At 36.6% G+C, this 16454-nt stretch overlaps 1 protein-coding gene across 8 annotated transcripts in view; it reads left to right on the top strand.

Annotated features, from left to right (window-relative positions):
- Positions 1–16454, top strand: part of trdn (triadin) — a 69648-nt gene that overhangs the window by 31688 nt on the left and 21506 nt on the right. For all 8 annotated transcript variants that reach the window (XM_053675685.1, XM_053675687.1, XM_053675689.1 and 5 more), the window contains 4 exons: positions 3191–3217; positions 4791–4817; positions 6884–8314; positions 10514–10615. In XM_053675685.1, coding sequence (XP_053531660.1) covers positions 3191–3217; positions 4791–4817; positions 6884–8314; positions 10514–10615 — 1587 coding nt within the window. The remainder of the gene's footprint in view (positions 1–3190; positions 3218–4790; positions 4818–6883; positions 8315–10513; positions 10616–16454) is intronic.

Below are 16454 nucleotides of genomic sequence, written 5' to 3' on the forward strand. Positions count from 1 at the left end.
AATCACACTTGTGTAGATTTGTGTTGAGCCTCATATTAAAGTACAGGTAGCAGGTTTTAATGTCAACGTTTTAATTTGTCACTGGGAATCTGAGCTGCAGATGTGGATCATTATTAGCTTGACCGAGTAACAGGTGCATTTACATCCAAGAGGCACGAATAAGCTTTGAACTGGATGCAGAGTCTTGTGCTGACGCGCTATTCAAAGATGCTTGGTTATAATTGTGTGCATAATTTTTTTCAACAATAAAACTCAATTAAGACACAATTGTATTCCTTTTGCTCCATTTGATTACTTTTAGCGTTTGTTCAAATATATTTATAAATGAAGCTTGGACTCCATTTGACTCAGTCTGACAATATGATCTGAGTACTGACATGAATAAAAACCATAATAAATAGTTCTCAATAGTGTAATGAAACTCGTTTTAAGGCTAAAAAACGACTGTCATTACATTATAATGGAACTGTTATAAGCATTCCTATAAGCGAACATACCAAAGCCAAAGAAAATATACATTATATAGCTTTGCTGTTGCAAAGTCATGAATGCTATTATTAAAACCTTCACTATAGTCTTTCCCAGAACGGTTTAATTTTTATAAGTACAGTAGTATTATAGTACTTCAGTAGTATGTAGTATACTACATGAGACACAATAGAGCATATTTGAAAAGTGTTCATCCTTGTTCCTTTTTGAACAAACCTTGACACAATTCTATTATCATTATGCGCTCTGAAATGCCAAAATTACCGTGCATATTTATAAAGTCAGATGTCATGATGTTCTCATGCAAGCCTGGAAAGAGTCATGTCACTAATTAATGTCAACTAAAATTGGTAACTTGTCTCAGGTTTTATGTCAACTTGACATCAAATGTGAGGAAATTAATCTTTATGTCAGCTGACAACCGTTGTAGAGGTGCCAATGTAGGTAACAAGAAAATCCTAGTATGCAGGATGGCTCCATAACAGCATAAATAATAATAATAATAATAATAATAATAATAATAATAATAATAATAATAATAATAATAATAATAATAATAATAATAATAATATCCAGCACAGATCATAAACAGGACATTCTACCTACCCCTCGTTTTTGCTCACCAGAGACCAAAGCCACACCTTCATGCTTTCTATTTTCTCACAAAAGCCAAGTTATGTGAATTCATAGGTCGAAAGGTACCAGGAATAAAATGCCTCTTTAACTTCCTGCATCCTTTGCCTCTCAGTGAATTGGCGAATTTTATTTGCATTTGGTCTGAGAGATGCTTTATCTGAGAAAGCAGAAAGTGTAGTTTTCAGATGGCTTCTAGTAAGAGCGACCTCTGCTATTGAAAGAAGCATTTATAAAAGTTGATGTTGGTTTATGTCATCCATCCTTTCATTTTCCATACCGCGTATCCTACACAGGGGTGCAGGGGAGTCTGGAGCCAATCCCAGGGAATGTGGGGCACAACGTGGGGGACACCCTGGACAGTGTGTCAACCCATCACAAGGCACAATCACACACACATTCACACACTACAGACAATCAGGAAATGCCAATCAGCTTACAATTCATGTCTTTGGACTGGGGGAGGAAACCGGAGTACCAGGAGGAAACCCCCGAAGCATGGGGAGAACATGCAAGCTTCACGCACACAGGGTGGAGGCAGGATTCTAACCACCAACCCTGGAGGTGCAAGGCAAATGTGGTAACTGCTTTTATTTCAACCAAAATTGAGCTTAAACACTTCACTGAGGGTACTGAGGTTAATAGCAGGGTTAGCTGTAGGTGTAGGCAAGCATTAATGCTCAAGTCAATAGAAATACCTCGATAATATAATAATAACACTGTGTGTGGGTGTGTGTGAGTGAGGGAGAGAAAAAAAACGCATGCCATGTTGACCATATAAGGATTGAATCTGGCGTCACTGTAAATGCCATATGTGAGTGTCTAACAGATAAAGAGGACTCCAGTGAACGCAACACATTTTGGCAAGAAAACCTCCTCTCTAAGCAAAGCCAAGTCATTTTCAACACCCAAATAATACCTCGCAGTCTTCCTCCCAGCATAAGCAACACAGTGAACCACCCATGTGCCCAGATCCTTACTGGAACATAAATAGATTTCTGCACAGATCACAGCCATATCGAATCAAACGTCCCTGTGGACTGACAGGCTAATGAAGTAATCACACTGACTCATACGTACGTGAAATGAAACCTGACATTTACCCTCCATATGTACAGTAACAGTGATGACACTGTAATATATTGCTGCATACTCAATATACAGGATATCATCTTTCATTTGATGAGGTCGTTCCCTCCTTCTCGAATATGAACGTGACCGTATGTTAACAGTTAAACACGGATAACGTAGATATTGACGTACTGTATGTCGGATATTTTAATCTATGATTTTCTATTCGGTGTCTGTTTTTAGAGTCAGTATGCAATACTCTTAATATTTAGAAATAAATGCAACTTAGAGATTATTCGTCTTCATCTAGAATAGTTCATCTAGAAGAAATCACGCTTAGCTAGCAATGTTTTAGACATCTTTAGGCAGACTGACTGGTTTTACCACCGTGTTTGATGTTTGCAAGAATAAAAAGTAAATAAAAACATGCCCACATCATTTTTCCGTCTAATATATATTCTCTTAACGTTTGACGTGTCAGATTTGTAGAAAAAACCCAATTGATAAAACCCATTTGTGGCCAAAACAGCCCAGACTTTTTTGGCTGATTGCTAGGATTCAGCCACAGCAATATCCAATGGGTTTTCCCAGACTTCCACACGTTGTAGCCATAACTTCTTTTAGCTCATATTCACCTTTGCAACTAATTTGAGTATCCAGCAATACCTAAAGTGGGCAATGTAGGGAAATATGACAATTTCAGTTTTATGATAAAGCATATAAATAAATAATCATTATATGAATATATCCTGAATGATCTATTCTGCATTTTCACATTTCCATTCACCTTTTGTAGTTATTATTTAGTCAAATAACCGTGTGCATGTGTGTTTGTGTGTGTCTGCGTTATCCTGTTTGAAGATTTAGAGATTTGGTCATAAATAATTTGCCATTAATTGCAGACGAGTCTTTGTCCTCTCTGATCCACGTTCATGACTGTTTCTGTCCTCATTAATATTCCTCTCTAACATTCAGCATTTTTCTCTTTTTCCTGAAGTGGAATGGCAAGCAGTGAAGAAGAAAGGTTAGTATTGAAAGCTTAGTCACCTGGTTACAGGTTACAGGTGTACGGAATGGTCACTGTCAAGCAAATGGGGGAAGTTCAATAATAATAATAATAATAATAATAATAATAATAATAATAATAATAATAATAATAATAATAATAATGGTGTTTGAGTTTTGGTGAAGTAGTTTGGGTTGAGTTTTATTCTTTGGATGAAAATGCATAACAATTTTATTTGTATTTTTGTTATTTGGCTATATTTGGTTATTTAACTATTTGGTACACATTTATCTGACAAAAAAACAACAACACAGAATCAAACAAGCAAACAAAAAATGTATTTATCAGCCAAACAAACAAAGGAACAATTGATTAATTCAGTTAAACAAACAAGAAAACAAATAAATAATGCTTCAGCAACCAGTGCTTGGCCCCCTTATAGTAATATCCATGATACAATGCACATGCTGTGCTTATATATACTACCCTTTAGGCACCCTATTTTAGTACAAAATCTGCTATAGATTTTTATTTTATGACTTCTACATTGTCAAGTCAGTACAAAAAACATTTTAGATTCCCAAACGTTAGTTCTCCAGCACAAAATGAAATGTTACAGAAAAATATTTGCATGTCAGTAAAGAAAGCAGCGTATTAAGTGTTAAGAGACATTTTTCAGTCAAAAAACACAGTGAAGGCTGCTGGGTTTCACTGCGAAAATAAGAAGCAAGCGCGACAGTCAAAGAACCGTGTCTGGTTCTGCAAGATGATCAATAAAACTTACAGCTCATTTCCTTATGAAACTGCACACATTGTATTGGAGACTACTATTTTTATTTTCATTTTTATTTTTTTGTCACGCCAAATATTGACTTGTAAATGACTGTTTCATTTACTACTATGGACTGCTCTTTACTGTATTTAAAAAAAAATTTTTAGAAACTTTTATTTTCATTATTTTGAAGACATCTTTGCTCTACAACATTTCTTTGCATTTGCCTAAAACCTTTGTACAGTACTGTAAAAAAAAGCAGTATTAAGCAAAAAAGTATGCCAACAGCTCTCATGTGTTTAGACGGAGAAAATCTGATTCATTTCAGTCAGGTTCAAACACATTTTAAATTCAAAACCTGATGACAACTAATCTCGTATTAGCGTATTAGCAGTAATTAATTTTTCCTTTGAGAGAAATGCATTATGCTTTCATAGAAACTTCAGAATGCCGTGAAATACAACACTTTAAATTCATGCCAAATGAAAAAACATGCCACGAAAACATGACCCATCATGTAAACCTTCAAAAAATGAGAAACTGTGAGGAAGTAAACTAATGAGCAGCACAATTTCTAATTTGTACATTTGCTGTAATTGTATTATACAAACATACAAACAGCAGAAAAAAGCTGGTGAAGATAAAATATACTGTGTTTGGGAGAGAGCAGTGCAGTATGATGTGTGTGAAGGGAAATGTCATTAGACTTAGCCTAAAACTAAATGTTGTTTTACTCTCGCTTGTTCAGTCACACATTTTTATTTTATGCAAATGTATAATTCCCAACATTAATGCTCGTTTCTTCCCTCATTATTGCAGGAGAATTCCTACCAGCAAGAAAAAAAGGTTTGTGATTTATAAAAAATAATTGAAGTCAAAAAAAGATCAAAAGCTGAAAGTATATTAAAAAACACATGACATTTTAGTGTCACAAAATTCTTTTTGATTTTTTTCTTCTTCTCATGATTAACAAAATGAATGCCTGTACCTTATTGGCACATTGGTGAGAAAGTAATTAACATTAAAGCAATGAGCACGTCACTCCATTATCCATTAACAGCTTTATGAGATGATCGTTAAATCTTTGCGCTTGAAATACAGCCGTGACAGCGCGCACATCTAAAAACCTTTCAGCTTCAGCTAATTTAGTCGACATAATGAAGAGGGGAGTTTGTGAATACAGAGTAATCCTGCTTTTGTTCTGTGTAGACATTTTCATTTAATTAAACCATCCTTTTTGCAAATGATGCTTTCATAGTTGCTAATGTTTGCTTTTCTTAATCACATTTAACCTCATCTTATACCACACTGTTGAATTCTCAGTTCTCATTGGTCGGGTGTTGATTAACTTTCTATAGCAGCAACTTTGACAGTCGTTTTGGCTGTAATTCAAATCAAGGGTTTTGTCATAAACATGCCTTCCCCAGTACCCCTGTGGACAAAAAACTGCCCTAATGGCTGTCCTTCAAATGAAAAAAGCGTGCCTCTTAAGTATATAACTTGAAAATGTGATACAGTGGATAAAATGTGATGCAGTGCTCCAATAACTGCCTTCAAATGAAAAACCTTCATAAAACACCCTCTATGGTGCCGCTACGTATGAGGAAAAATGATAAAGTGCCCTCTAGGGTGCCATTCCACTGGAGAATATGCAATGTAAAACCCTGTAGTGTTCCCATGTTTGCAAAGAAACATGAGGAATTTGCCCTCTAGGATGCATTTCCATTGGAGATTGCATGGTGCAATGCCCTATAGGGTTTCCGTACATGCAATGAAACATGATAAAATGCCCTTTTATCAGATGCAGTGCCTTGTAGGCTTCCCTACATGTGAGAAAATGAGATTAAGTGTCCTCTAGGGTGTCTTCAGGTAGAGAATATGTAACGAACTGCCATATAGGGTTCCCTACATGCACGAAAGCATGATGAAGTGCCCTCTAGGTCACCCTTCCAGTGGAGAATATGTGATGAAATGGCCTCTAGGGGTTCCTTAAAAAACCCAACTTCCCCTCTATGGTGCATCTATAGAAGAATAAAAAATGACATAATGCCCTCCAAGTGCTCTGTTTATTTTTTGTACCCCTGCCTCTAATGTCAGCTAATGTCTGCCAGCTGACTGAAACAGATGAAATATATTAGGTGTCATTTTTTTATGAATAGAAATTGCTAGCGTTGACAAATTGCTGTGGTATAAGAGGAATAAACCAATTCATAGCGTGTTGTTGTTGGAAAATAGAGTATTACGTCACCTGATCATGTATTATTTCCCTTTAACAGCATGCCCCATTTGTGTCTTATTCTTTACTTATAACACTGAATAATTTATATACATTTTGCATGTTTTCAAATAATTTTATCCTTAATATTCATGGAAAGGGGCTGCTGTCATCATTTTAAGTGATCGTGACTGATTTGACTTTTTACAAAGAAATTAAAATGGTAAAAAATATTAAATCCTAGCCTGTAAACTTCTTTTGTCTACTTGTTGGCTGGTGGCTAATGTTAAATTAAAAACAAAAAACACATCTACAGTTGATTGCTTGAGCTAAGCAGCATGTACACGCCTACACAATTATTGTATTTTCATAGAAGTGCTAAAAGCGTAAACAGTCATTAATTAAAACAGGATGTTTTTATTATTCACCTCTGGATCAACACACAATAGCAGCTTATTTACATATTGATTTTTAGCTACAACGATCAACAACTATGGAGCAGCTGTATGTATGGGCATTAATCTTATTCAAAGTGTATGCAACAAGCTGCAAGTTTAAGGTGACACTCTTGTAAAAGCAACTTCTGAACATAAGCAGCATTGTCCGTCTAATACAGTTTGGATTGTTGCTTTTTTCATGAAGCTGTTTCTTATTGTGTATATCATTTATTCAGATTTTGTTACCTAAACAACTTCAGTTGCAGCGCTGCAGGCAAAAGAAATCATTCAGAAGGAGGAAGACGAGAAGAAGCTGAAGGAAGAGGAAGAGGAGGATGAAGAACAGGAGGAGGAAGACGAGGAACCTTCTGCAGTGAAGGAGACAGGGGAGAAAAGAGAAAAGGATGAAGATGAAGAAGAGGAGGAGGAGGAGGTAGAGGAGGAGAAAGATGAAGAGGATGAGGAAGACGAGGAGGCTGATGCAAAGGCTGACAGAGTTGAGGATGAGCATCAAGTCAAGGCAGAAAAAGAGAAAGAAGAGAAAAAAGCAAAGCCTACCAAAAAGCCTGAGGTAGACCCAAAAGAAAAGAAGAAGAAAAATGAAGAAAAAGAGGTAGATGAGGATGAGGAAGAAAAGCTAAAGCCTGAAGCAGGTGTAGAAAGGAAGGAAAAGAAAGAAAAGGAGAAAGCGGAGAAGGAGAAGAAAGAAAAGGAGAAAGGGGAGAAGGAAAAGAAAGAAAAGGTGAAAGGGGGGAAGGAAAAGAAAGAAAAGGAGAAAGAGGAGAAGGAAAAGAAAGAAAAAGAGGCAGAGGAGGGGGAGGAAAAGCCTGAAATAGATGCAGTGAAAAAGGAAAAGAAAGAAAAGGTGAAAGGGGACAAAGAAAAGAAAGAAAAGGAGAAGGAGAAGAAAGAAAAAGAGGCACAGGAGGAGAAGGAAGAGGAAAAGCTTGATGTAGTTGCAGTGAAGGAGGAAAAGAAAGAAAAGGAGAAAGAGGAGAAGGAGAAGAAAGAAAAAGAGGTAGACAAGGAGGTAAAGGAGGAGGAGGAAAAGCCTGATATAGTTGCAGTGAAGAAGAAAAAGAAAGAGGGAGCCGACAAAACAAAAGAGGATAAAACGGCTGCTTTTAAGGAAGATGCTGAAGAACAGAGAGCAGCAGCAGACCAAACAGACACAGCAACAGAAATAGATGCTGATGAAGATGTTGGAGAGGAGGATAAGGATGCTGACAAGATCTCTGAATTTGAAGAAGAGAAAAAAGCAGCAACAGAGCCTGTTGATGTGGCAACAAAACAAGAAGCAGCAGAACCTGCTGATGAAGATGAAGAAGAAAAAGAGGCAGACAAGGAAGAGGAAGTCATCACTGATGATGTTGCTACCTCTGAAGAAAGTAAAGATGATAGTGATGATGATGAAGAAGAAGAAGCACTAACAGTTCCAACAGCTGACAAAAAAGATGATGGAGATGAAAAACCTGCTAAAGTCATTGATGACAAAATAGCTCATGAAAAAGATGAGAAACATGAGGAAGATCTCAAAGACACAGCTAAAGTGGACACTGCAGAAGAGAGCGATGACGACCAAAAAGACAAAGATGACCAAATTGAAGAGAAGGTGGAGGAAGATGCTCTGAAGGCTGAGCAGGAAACCAGAGATGATACAACACTCATTGCTTCTGCAACACTACAAACTGGTAATGTTTCTGAAACAGATGTAGATGATGATGAATTAATAAGAATGGATGTAGAGGGCAATAAAATATGACAAAGCTCCTAGTCTAGTCGAGAATTGGAAAGGGGTTGCACAACTATTCATTTTTAGTAGTCAACACTGTTCTCTCTACGCTGTGCACATGCTTGGTCACGCACTGCTGATGATGCTCCCATGCAGAAAAAAAATTAAACCAGTTGATTGCAGTGCAATTCGGACCAGCTACAGGCATACTTCACTCTGATAACAGAAAGAAAGTGTCAAACTTCACCCCATTGTACAGCCATGCACAGGCTACAGACTACCCATCCAGTTCCAATGCTTTAAAAGAAAACAGGGGGAAAATATACATACACATTGACACGCCTTCCTTTGATGGTTGATGCTACATCTTCAGCAGCATCTGGCAGGTGTTTTCCAGGCTGATAATGACCCAAGACTTAAACTGCCATGTTCAACTCTGGCCTCAGTAGCATCCAAAAAGCTAGTCTGAACCAGCCTGTCAGCTGACATGCACCACTCTAGTTCAGTCAGATTGGATAGATAGTTTTTTTTGCATTGCTGGTCATGACAGAATTCACCATTCCACAATGCAAGGACTTTAATTTAAATGTTATTTCGTTTTAAAGGATGACAAAATTGCAGGTTTAGTCAGAATTCTTTTGGGAGAGGATGGAAGCAAAATAGAATAAACAAATCTTGGTGTAGGTTTACACAATGTGCAGCTGACTGTAGAAATTCATTTAGCATGAATATAAGTATTGTCTGCCTACTGCTATTTTTTCTACTGCCCTGCTAGTTTATGCAAACCCTATAATTGGCTCAGGAGAAACAGTTTTTTTGTTTTGTTTTGTTTTGTTTAATGTTGTTTTTTTTTAATAACAGAAATAGCCTGGCAATAGAGATGCAATTCAGGACACAATTGACAATGGATAAATATTTACACAGCAAATGGCTCAGCTGATCTGATGATCTTAATCATGGCAACAGACAAGCTAAAAACAATGCAACCATTGGAACTGCAGCGGGAAGACTGAGGAGCTTAAATTTGCTGAGGGTATTTCTGAACAGATGGCATGGAAGAAGAGGGGGGAGAGATTAAAATGAGTAGGTAGGAGAGATTGAGAAAGATCACGATAGTGATGATAATAGTGTAATATCACCGAAAATTGGTTTCAAACTAGCTAAAAATGATACAGGAAGAAAGATGGTGAGGCAGATGACTGCCCAACCTAGACATATTGTAGATGTACACCATGAACAGAATGAACCACTTGTATGAGCTACAGTGCTGTGAAGTTATTCTGTTTTTGTGTATATCTCATACTACATAGTTTTAGATCATCAGACAAAATACAACATAAAACAAAGGCAACCTGAGTAAACACACAGTACAGTTTTTGATTGACATTTTTTTTACTGAAGCAAAAAAGTTATCCAAAACCTATCGCCAGTGTGAAAAACTAATTGCCCCCTTAAACTTAAAATCTGGTTGTGCCACCTTTAGCAGCAATAACTACAACCAAACACTTCCGATAACTGGAGGTCAGACTTTCACTTACTTCTAGGACTAGGACTTACTCCTATGTTTTTGATCATTGTCTTGTTGCATAATCCAGTTGTGCTTTAGTTTCAACCTATGGACTGAAGACCGGCCATTCTCCTTTAGGATTTTCTGGTATAGAGCAGAATTCATATTTCCCTTGATTATTGCAAGTTGCCCAGACCCTGAAGCAGCAAAGCATCCCCACACCATTACACTTCCACCACCATGCTTGACCGTAGCTATGATGATCTTTTTGTGGAATTCATTGTTTGGTTTACACCAGATATAACATGACCGCTGTTTTCCAAACAGTTCCACATTCGACTCATTGGTCCACAGAACATTCTCCCAAAAGGTTTGAGGATCATAAAGGTGTGTTTTGGCAAAATTCCGATGAGCCTTAATGTTCTTCTGGGTTAGCAGTGGTTTTCACATCCTTTGCATCGCATCACTACCTTAAACAGCTTATTATTCAATATAAATGGTCTTCAAATCGTGGTAACAGATGCTGTTTCCTAATTTTAAAAAAAGTCAAGATAATGCAACATTAGTTTTTCTCCATGACTGTTTTTACTCTGCTATTTCCATAAAAAAGCAATAATGCATTTTCTATCCACTGTCTTCTTGGATTTATAGACACCAAAAAACTAGAGGACGAGGCAGTGAAGGAGGCTGAAGTGGAAAAAAAGGAGGATGTAAAAGCTGACGATGAGGAAACATCAAAACCAGTGACTAAAGGTAAGTTATACAGGCACTAGACTAAAGAGTTTAATTGAATATACACAATATGAACAAATGTAATTAACCAGAGCAAGAAAAGCAATCCAGCAGCCTAAAAAATGGAATTTCAAATTGTTATGGGGGTTCCCATGTTCAGCATTGAACCTCAGTAGTGGTTAATAGCTAATATGAAAGTAGACACTCAGGGCTTTAAGAATTTGTTTATGTAAGTATTTTTTTTTTTTTTACCTAGCCTACTAAGTTTTAATGTTATAATTTTATTGTGGTAGTTGTATACAGGGTTTACTATCAAAAAAGCTTTACTTGTGTTGCCCATTTTATCTCTGTACCTGTATCTCTGTTATTGTGGAGTCTTGTGAATTGTTTGCCCAGCACAGGGCTCACACTCCTCCTTTTTCCCATCACCCTGCTCACCAGCAGCTAAACACAGAGTCACGATACTCTACATACAGAAACCCAACAGTGTCCTGACTAATCTTATACCAGACTTGTGGGGATAAAAATTCATTTGTTTATACTGATTGAAAGTGTTATAAAAGTCAATGTAATGTTAATGATGCCTTAATGTTCTTCTGGGTTAGCACTAGCTTTCGCCTCGTCACTCTTTCATGGATGCCATTTTTGCCCAGTGTCTTTCTGAGTCATGAACAGTGATCTTTATTGATGCAAGAGAGATCTGTAGGTCCTTTGGTGTTGTCCTTGGTTCTTTTATGACTTGTTGGATGAGTCGTTGCTGTGCTCTTGGAGGAATTTTGGAAGGTCAGCCACTTCTGGGAAGGTTCAATACTGTGTAGAGTTTTTCCATTTGGATATAATGGCTCTCGCTGTGGTTCTTTGGAGACCCAGAGCCTTTGAAATAGCTTTGTAACCCTTCCCAGACCGATGTATTTCAATCACCTTCTTCCTCATCATTTCTGGAATCATTTCTTTGTCATAGTGTGTTACTGGGTAAGACCTTTTAACCAACTTCATGCCGTTGAAAAAGTTTTATTTAAGTGTTGATTTGATTGAACAGGGTTTCCATTAATCAGGCCTGGTTGTGTCTCATCCAGCTGAATCCCATTATGAATGTAGTTTCAAAGATTTGGGGAATTAGTAACTACAGGGGCAAATACATTTTCACACAGGCCCAGTTGGTATTGGATAACTTTTTTGCTTCAATAAATAACATCATTTAAAAACTATTTTGTGTTTACTCAGGTCGCCTTTGTTTGATCTTAGATTTTGTTTTCATTTCTGTAACAATTTGTATGAGATATATGTAAGTGAAGCAATGCAGGTTTCATTGTGGTAATAACAATATTCACCATATCAGTATACTAGTAGCTTTAGATTATATAGCAAAACAAGTTGTTATGACAGTATAACAGGTATAAACATCTGTTTCCTCACCAGCTATTCTCTCTCTCTCTCTCTCTCTCTCTCTCTCTCTCTCTCTCTCTCTCTCTCTCTCTTTCTGAAAAATATGGCTTGTCTTGTTACAGAGAATATGCAAAGAGCAATGTTCTCTGACATGTCCCAAAGGCTTTACTTCTTTGTTACAGAGTGCTGGAACTGGAGACTCCTTCCATTATCTGTACAGTATATGTATCTGTTTAGTGCTGAAAATATTTGCATCCATTTTTATATTTGGATTTAAACCAAAAGTGTGCGAAAGTGTCCTTTTCCTATTCCTGAACATTTGGGGCTAATTTATTATTTTTCTTCGTGTGTTTTTTGAGTTGTAGGTGTAGGTGTGAGTGGGGATTTTGCTGGCAACCCTCCCTATGAGCTTCCTTGAGCTGTTCTTTAAAACTGTTAACTGACTTTCCAAAAAAAAAGAAAAAAAAAAAAAAGAAAAAAATAATACTCTTCCTGTTTATCATATCTGTGATCATATTACTTCAAAACGTCTCCTCACAGAAAACCTCACCACATTAAAGAATAAATCAGGGATCTCCTGGTCCTGTTTTTGTTAAATGCAAATTATTTGTTTTTATCTTTATGCTTCCTTGTCACCTTGTCAGTAGTAAAAATAGTCAAGAGCTTACATGTCTTCAGCGTCCATTTTATATGTCTGGTAAGACCGTGAAGTTTCAACTAAAAAGTTACAACTAAAATTCCCGTTTTAGGCGAACCTGTGGAACAGAATTAGACAGAACTCTAAGGTCATGAAGCTAATTTTATCAGCAGAATGACGCATGAGATAACACGGCAAGTATTCGAGGTCAACATGTACAACTGCCAGCATTCATGTCTGTGGTCAAGAATTCACATTGCTGCTCGTTTGAAGCCAGAATGCCACATCTTTCGACAAAGTAAAATCCCGAGCCTCGTATGGTTGTCTTAGATCAAAGATAGTATGAGTAATTGGTTTTAATGAGTCTTTAAACTGTAGTTGTTGACGATTTGCTACAGTGGTACAGCATTAGTCACCCAAAACTGCTTTTGAAATCATTACACAACATAAAAGGCATCGACGTGCCTACACTTTTACCCTCAGGAGCAACAGCTGCTATGAATATGCAAAATGTAAATGTCCCTGTTCCTGTACACCTCCTCTCCCTTCCCCTGGGAAAGGTTCATTCATTTAATCAAATCACAAGGCCATCAGATTTTATACATTATTCTCAGTAAAAATGTTTTGATCTATAAACTATATATCATTTTATGACAACACTGATGAATGCTTGAGTCTGATTCATCAGAAGGTGTTGATTCATTTTCTATAACAGCAGCTACAAGGTTTACAATAGTACTTTTGTTTTAATACATTATTATTTCTGTAGTAACGACACACCAGGACATGTATCCTGCTTTACAGTATAAGAATGGATTTTAAAATTTAATATAGTGATAGATAGATAGATAGATAGATAGATAGATAGATAGATAGATAGATAGATAGATAGATAGATAGATAGATTTTCTGTGAGGAGCTTATACCACAGAGTTTTGATAAGATGGAGTGGTATCATGCAAGTTACGCTTGTGCAATGATAAAGTCCAATGCATAAAACTATATTAAAATTGAAAGCATATTATAAATTGCGTAAATTTCCAGTCGGGTTGCGTACCACTGGTGAATCTTATAGGACCACAGTTTGAGAACCACTGATCTAAATAACATAAAATAAGAAGCAAACAATGAACGCAGCACAAGCTGATAACAAACAAAGTGTATAGAAACACTGGTTAACATCAGAACTGAACAGGACAGACATAATAGTCAAAGATGATAACAACAATCAGAGATTATGGACAAGGTAACAAAGTATGTTAGCGTCACTTTAAGTATTCATATTGTGACATTTTCTGTTATTTATTTAACATTTATGGAAGGAGTCTCCAGTGTTAGCTTTGTAACGGTTTTCCACCACAGGAAAGTCTTCAGAGCAGAGAAAATGATTAAATGTAAATCATTAAATGTAAATATTAATAAATAAAATTGGGGCAGTGGTGGCTTGGCGGTTAAGGCTCTGAGTCACTGATAGGAAGATTGGGGTTCACTGCCAAGCTGCCACTGTTGGGCCCTTGAGCAAGGCCCTTAACCCTCTCTGCTCCAGGGGTGCTGTATCATGGCTGACCCTGCAGACCCTGCTGACCCCCAACTTCCTGACATGCTGGGGTATGTGAAGAAAAGAATTCCACTGTGTATATGTGATCAATAAAGACTCATTATCATTATCATTAAAAAATATGACATCATTAGCCCTTGATCTTCTTGAGCGAGACTCTTAACTCTTATCTGCTCAGCTCAGCTGTAAGCCACTTTGTATAAAATCATCTGCCTAGTGAGCAAATGTAAATGCAAGTATTAATTTAAATATAAATATGTTAATAAGACAAATGCATGTGCCTAATTGGAGTGATCAAGATCTTGGCATCCTCGAAGAGATCTAGAATAGTTTCTAAGTGTCTAATACAGTAAAAAGTTCAAAATATTTCTCAAGTCGTCTACAATTTTGTGCAAGACACCAGGGACCTTTTTTCATTTTTTTTTTTTTCATTTTTTTTTTTTAAATAAAATTGGTCTTATTTTGTGTTTTTGTTTATTTGATGTCTTCTGCATAATTGCATTTCCAAATTGTTCATAGCGCACAATTGTGTCCTGCGATGGGTTGGCACCCCATCCAGGGTGTCTCCTGTCCTGTGCCCCGAGTCCCCTGGGATAGGCTCCATGCTCCCTGGGACCCTGTGTAGGATAGGCAGTATATAGATAGTATATCTATCTAGACAATAGATGGATGGATAAAAATTACAGAAGCATTTGTATGTCAGTAAAGACAGTAACATATTACGTAATAGACTAACTTTGAGACAAAAAAAAAACATAATGAAGATTGTTAGGTTTTAGCTGCAAAAACTGTGAAAGTCAGAGTCTCTCACCCTTTCTCGCAGTACACTGGCATTCCATGCCCGAGATGAATGGAAATCAACTTATCGGACATTTTCAATCAGTATAAACAATCGAATTCTTTTATCGCCTCAAGTCTGGTATAAGATTAGTCAGGACACTCTTGGGTTTCTGTGTGTAGAGTACCGTGACTCTGTGTTTAGGTGCTGGTGAGCAGGGGGATTGGAAAGTGGAGGGCTGTGGACCCACTGCTGGGCAAACAGAAAAGTCTATCTATCTATCTATCTATCTATCTATCACACTTTAATCTCTGTGTGAAAGTTACAGAACGTCAGCACTGTTTTCATTCTTATGAAGGAAAGAGTTACTACAAAGTCACCAGTTTATTGCTTTCTATTGTTCTGAATACATTCCTTTTCTCAGTTGTAATTAATCTATTCTTGGTTTGGAAACAAAGCAAAGCTGGTATAACACAGATTTATCTTTTAGATTGTCTTCTAAATCCATTCCAGTCACAGTCAATTTCAGAAGTATTGGCACCCTTCAAAAGAATCGGCAGCAGTCACTAGAAAATAAAGATTGCATAGAATTTTCCACTCAAATTCCACTGGATTTTTCTCTAACGTAAATCATATCACTTTCATTGCTTTATATATATATATATATATATATATATATATATATATATATATATATATATATATATATATATATATATATATATAAAGAATATTATATCCCAAACAAACAAAACAAGTTCAAAAGTATTCACACCCCCTTTACTTTACTGTACGCTTTCATGAGATGGTGAGCCACTTTTTTTTTTAAAAAACTAATAATAAAACGTACTCTACCAAATGTCACTGGGAGAAAACAAGAGTGAACATGCTGGTTTAATAATGCAAATCCAATATTCTGCCTCCGGGCTGAAAAGATATCAAAAACAGCATTAGACATACAACAGTCAAATTAAATCTCATCACAAATCTCAGAAATCTTGTAAACAGGAGCTGCACATTGGATTATTATTATTACAAATGAATATGGATACGTAATGCTCTTTCATATACATACATCAAATGACCCCATTTATCTCCTGTTATCTATTTTACAGTCATAAATCTTCCTCGTTGTAATGATCCGGTCCCTTTTCTGATAGGACGGTGCTCAGTCACAAAGTGTCACATTAGCTCTGACAAATTTAAGCAATCCAAACCTTTAATAAAGCTGTCATATTCGTGCGGGGACTTATATCCACTTTTTGAAATAGATTGTAGTCATGTGATTTATGAGTGTAAAAACTGATTGCCTTGGCTTTTTATGACACAAGTGCAATTTATGATACCTGTGACTTCAGTTTCATGAAATTGAATAGGATTTCATTATTATCAGCATGTGACTGGCGAAGTATAAAAACCATTTGAGCATTTTATCTGCTGTTATTTTAAACATTTTTATTATGGAATCCTTTAAAATCTGGTACACCCCAGTGAGGTTGAA

This window comes from Ictalurus punctatus, chromosome 25, assembly GCF_001660625.3.
Source record: "Ictalurus punctatus breed USDA103 chromosome 25, Coco_2.0, whole genome shotgun sequence".
In the NCBI taxonomy this organism is placed as follows: Eukaryota; Metazoa; Chordata; class Actinopteri; order Siluriformes; family Ictaluridae; genus Ictalurus; species Ictalurus punctatus.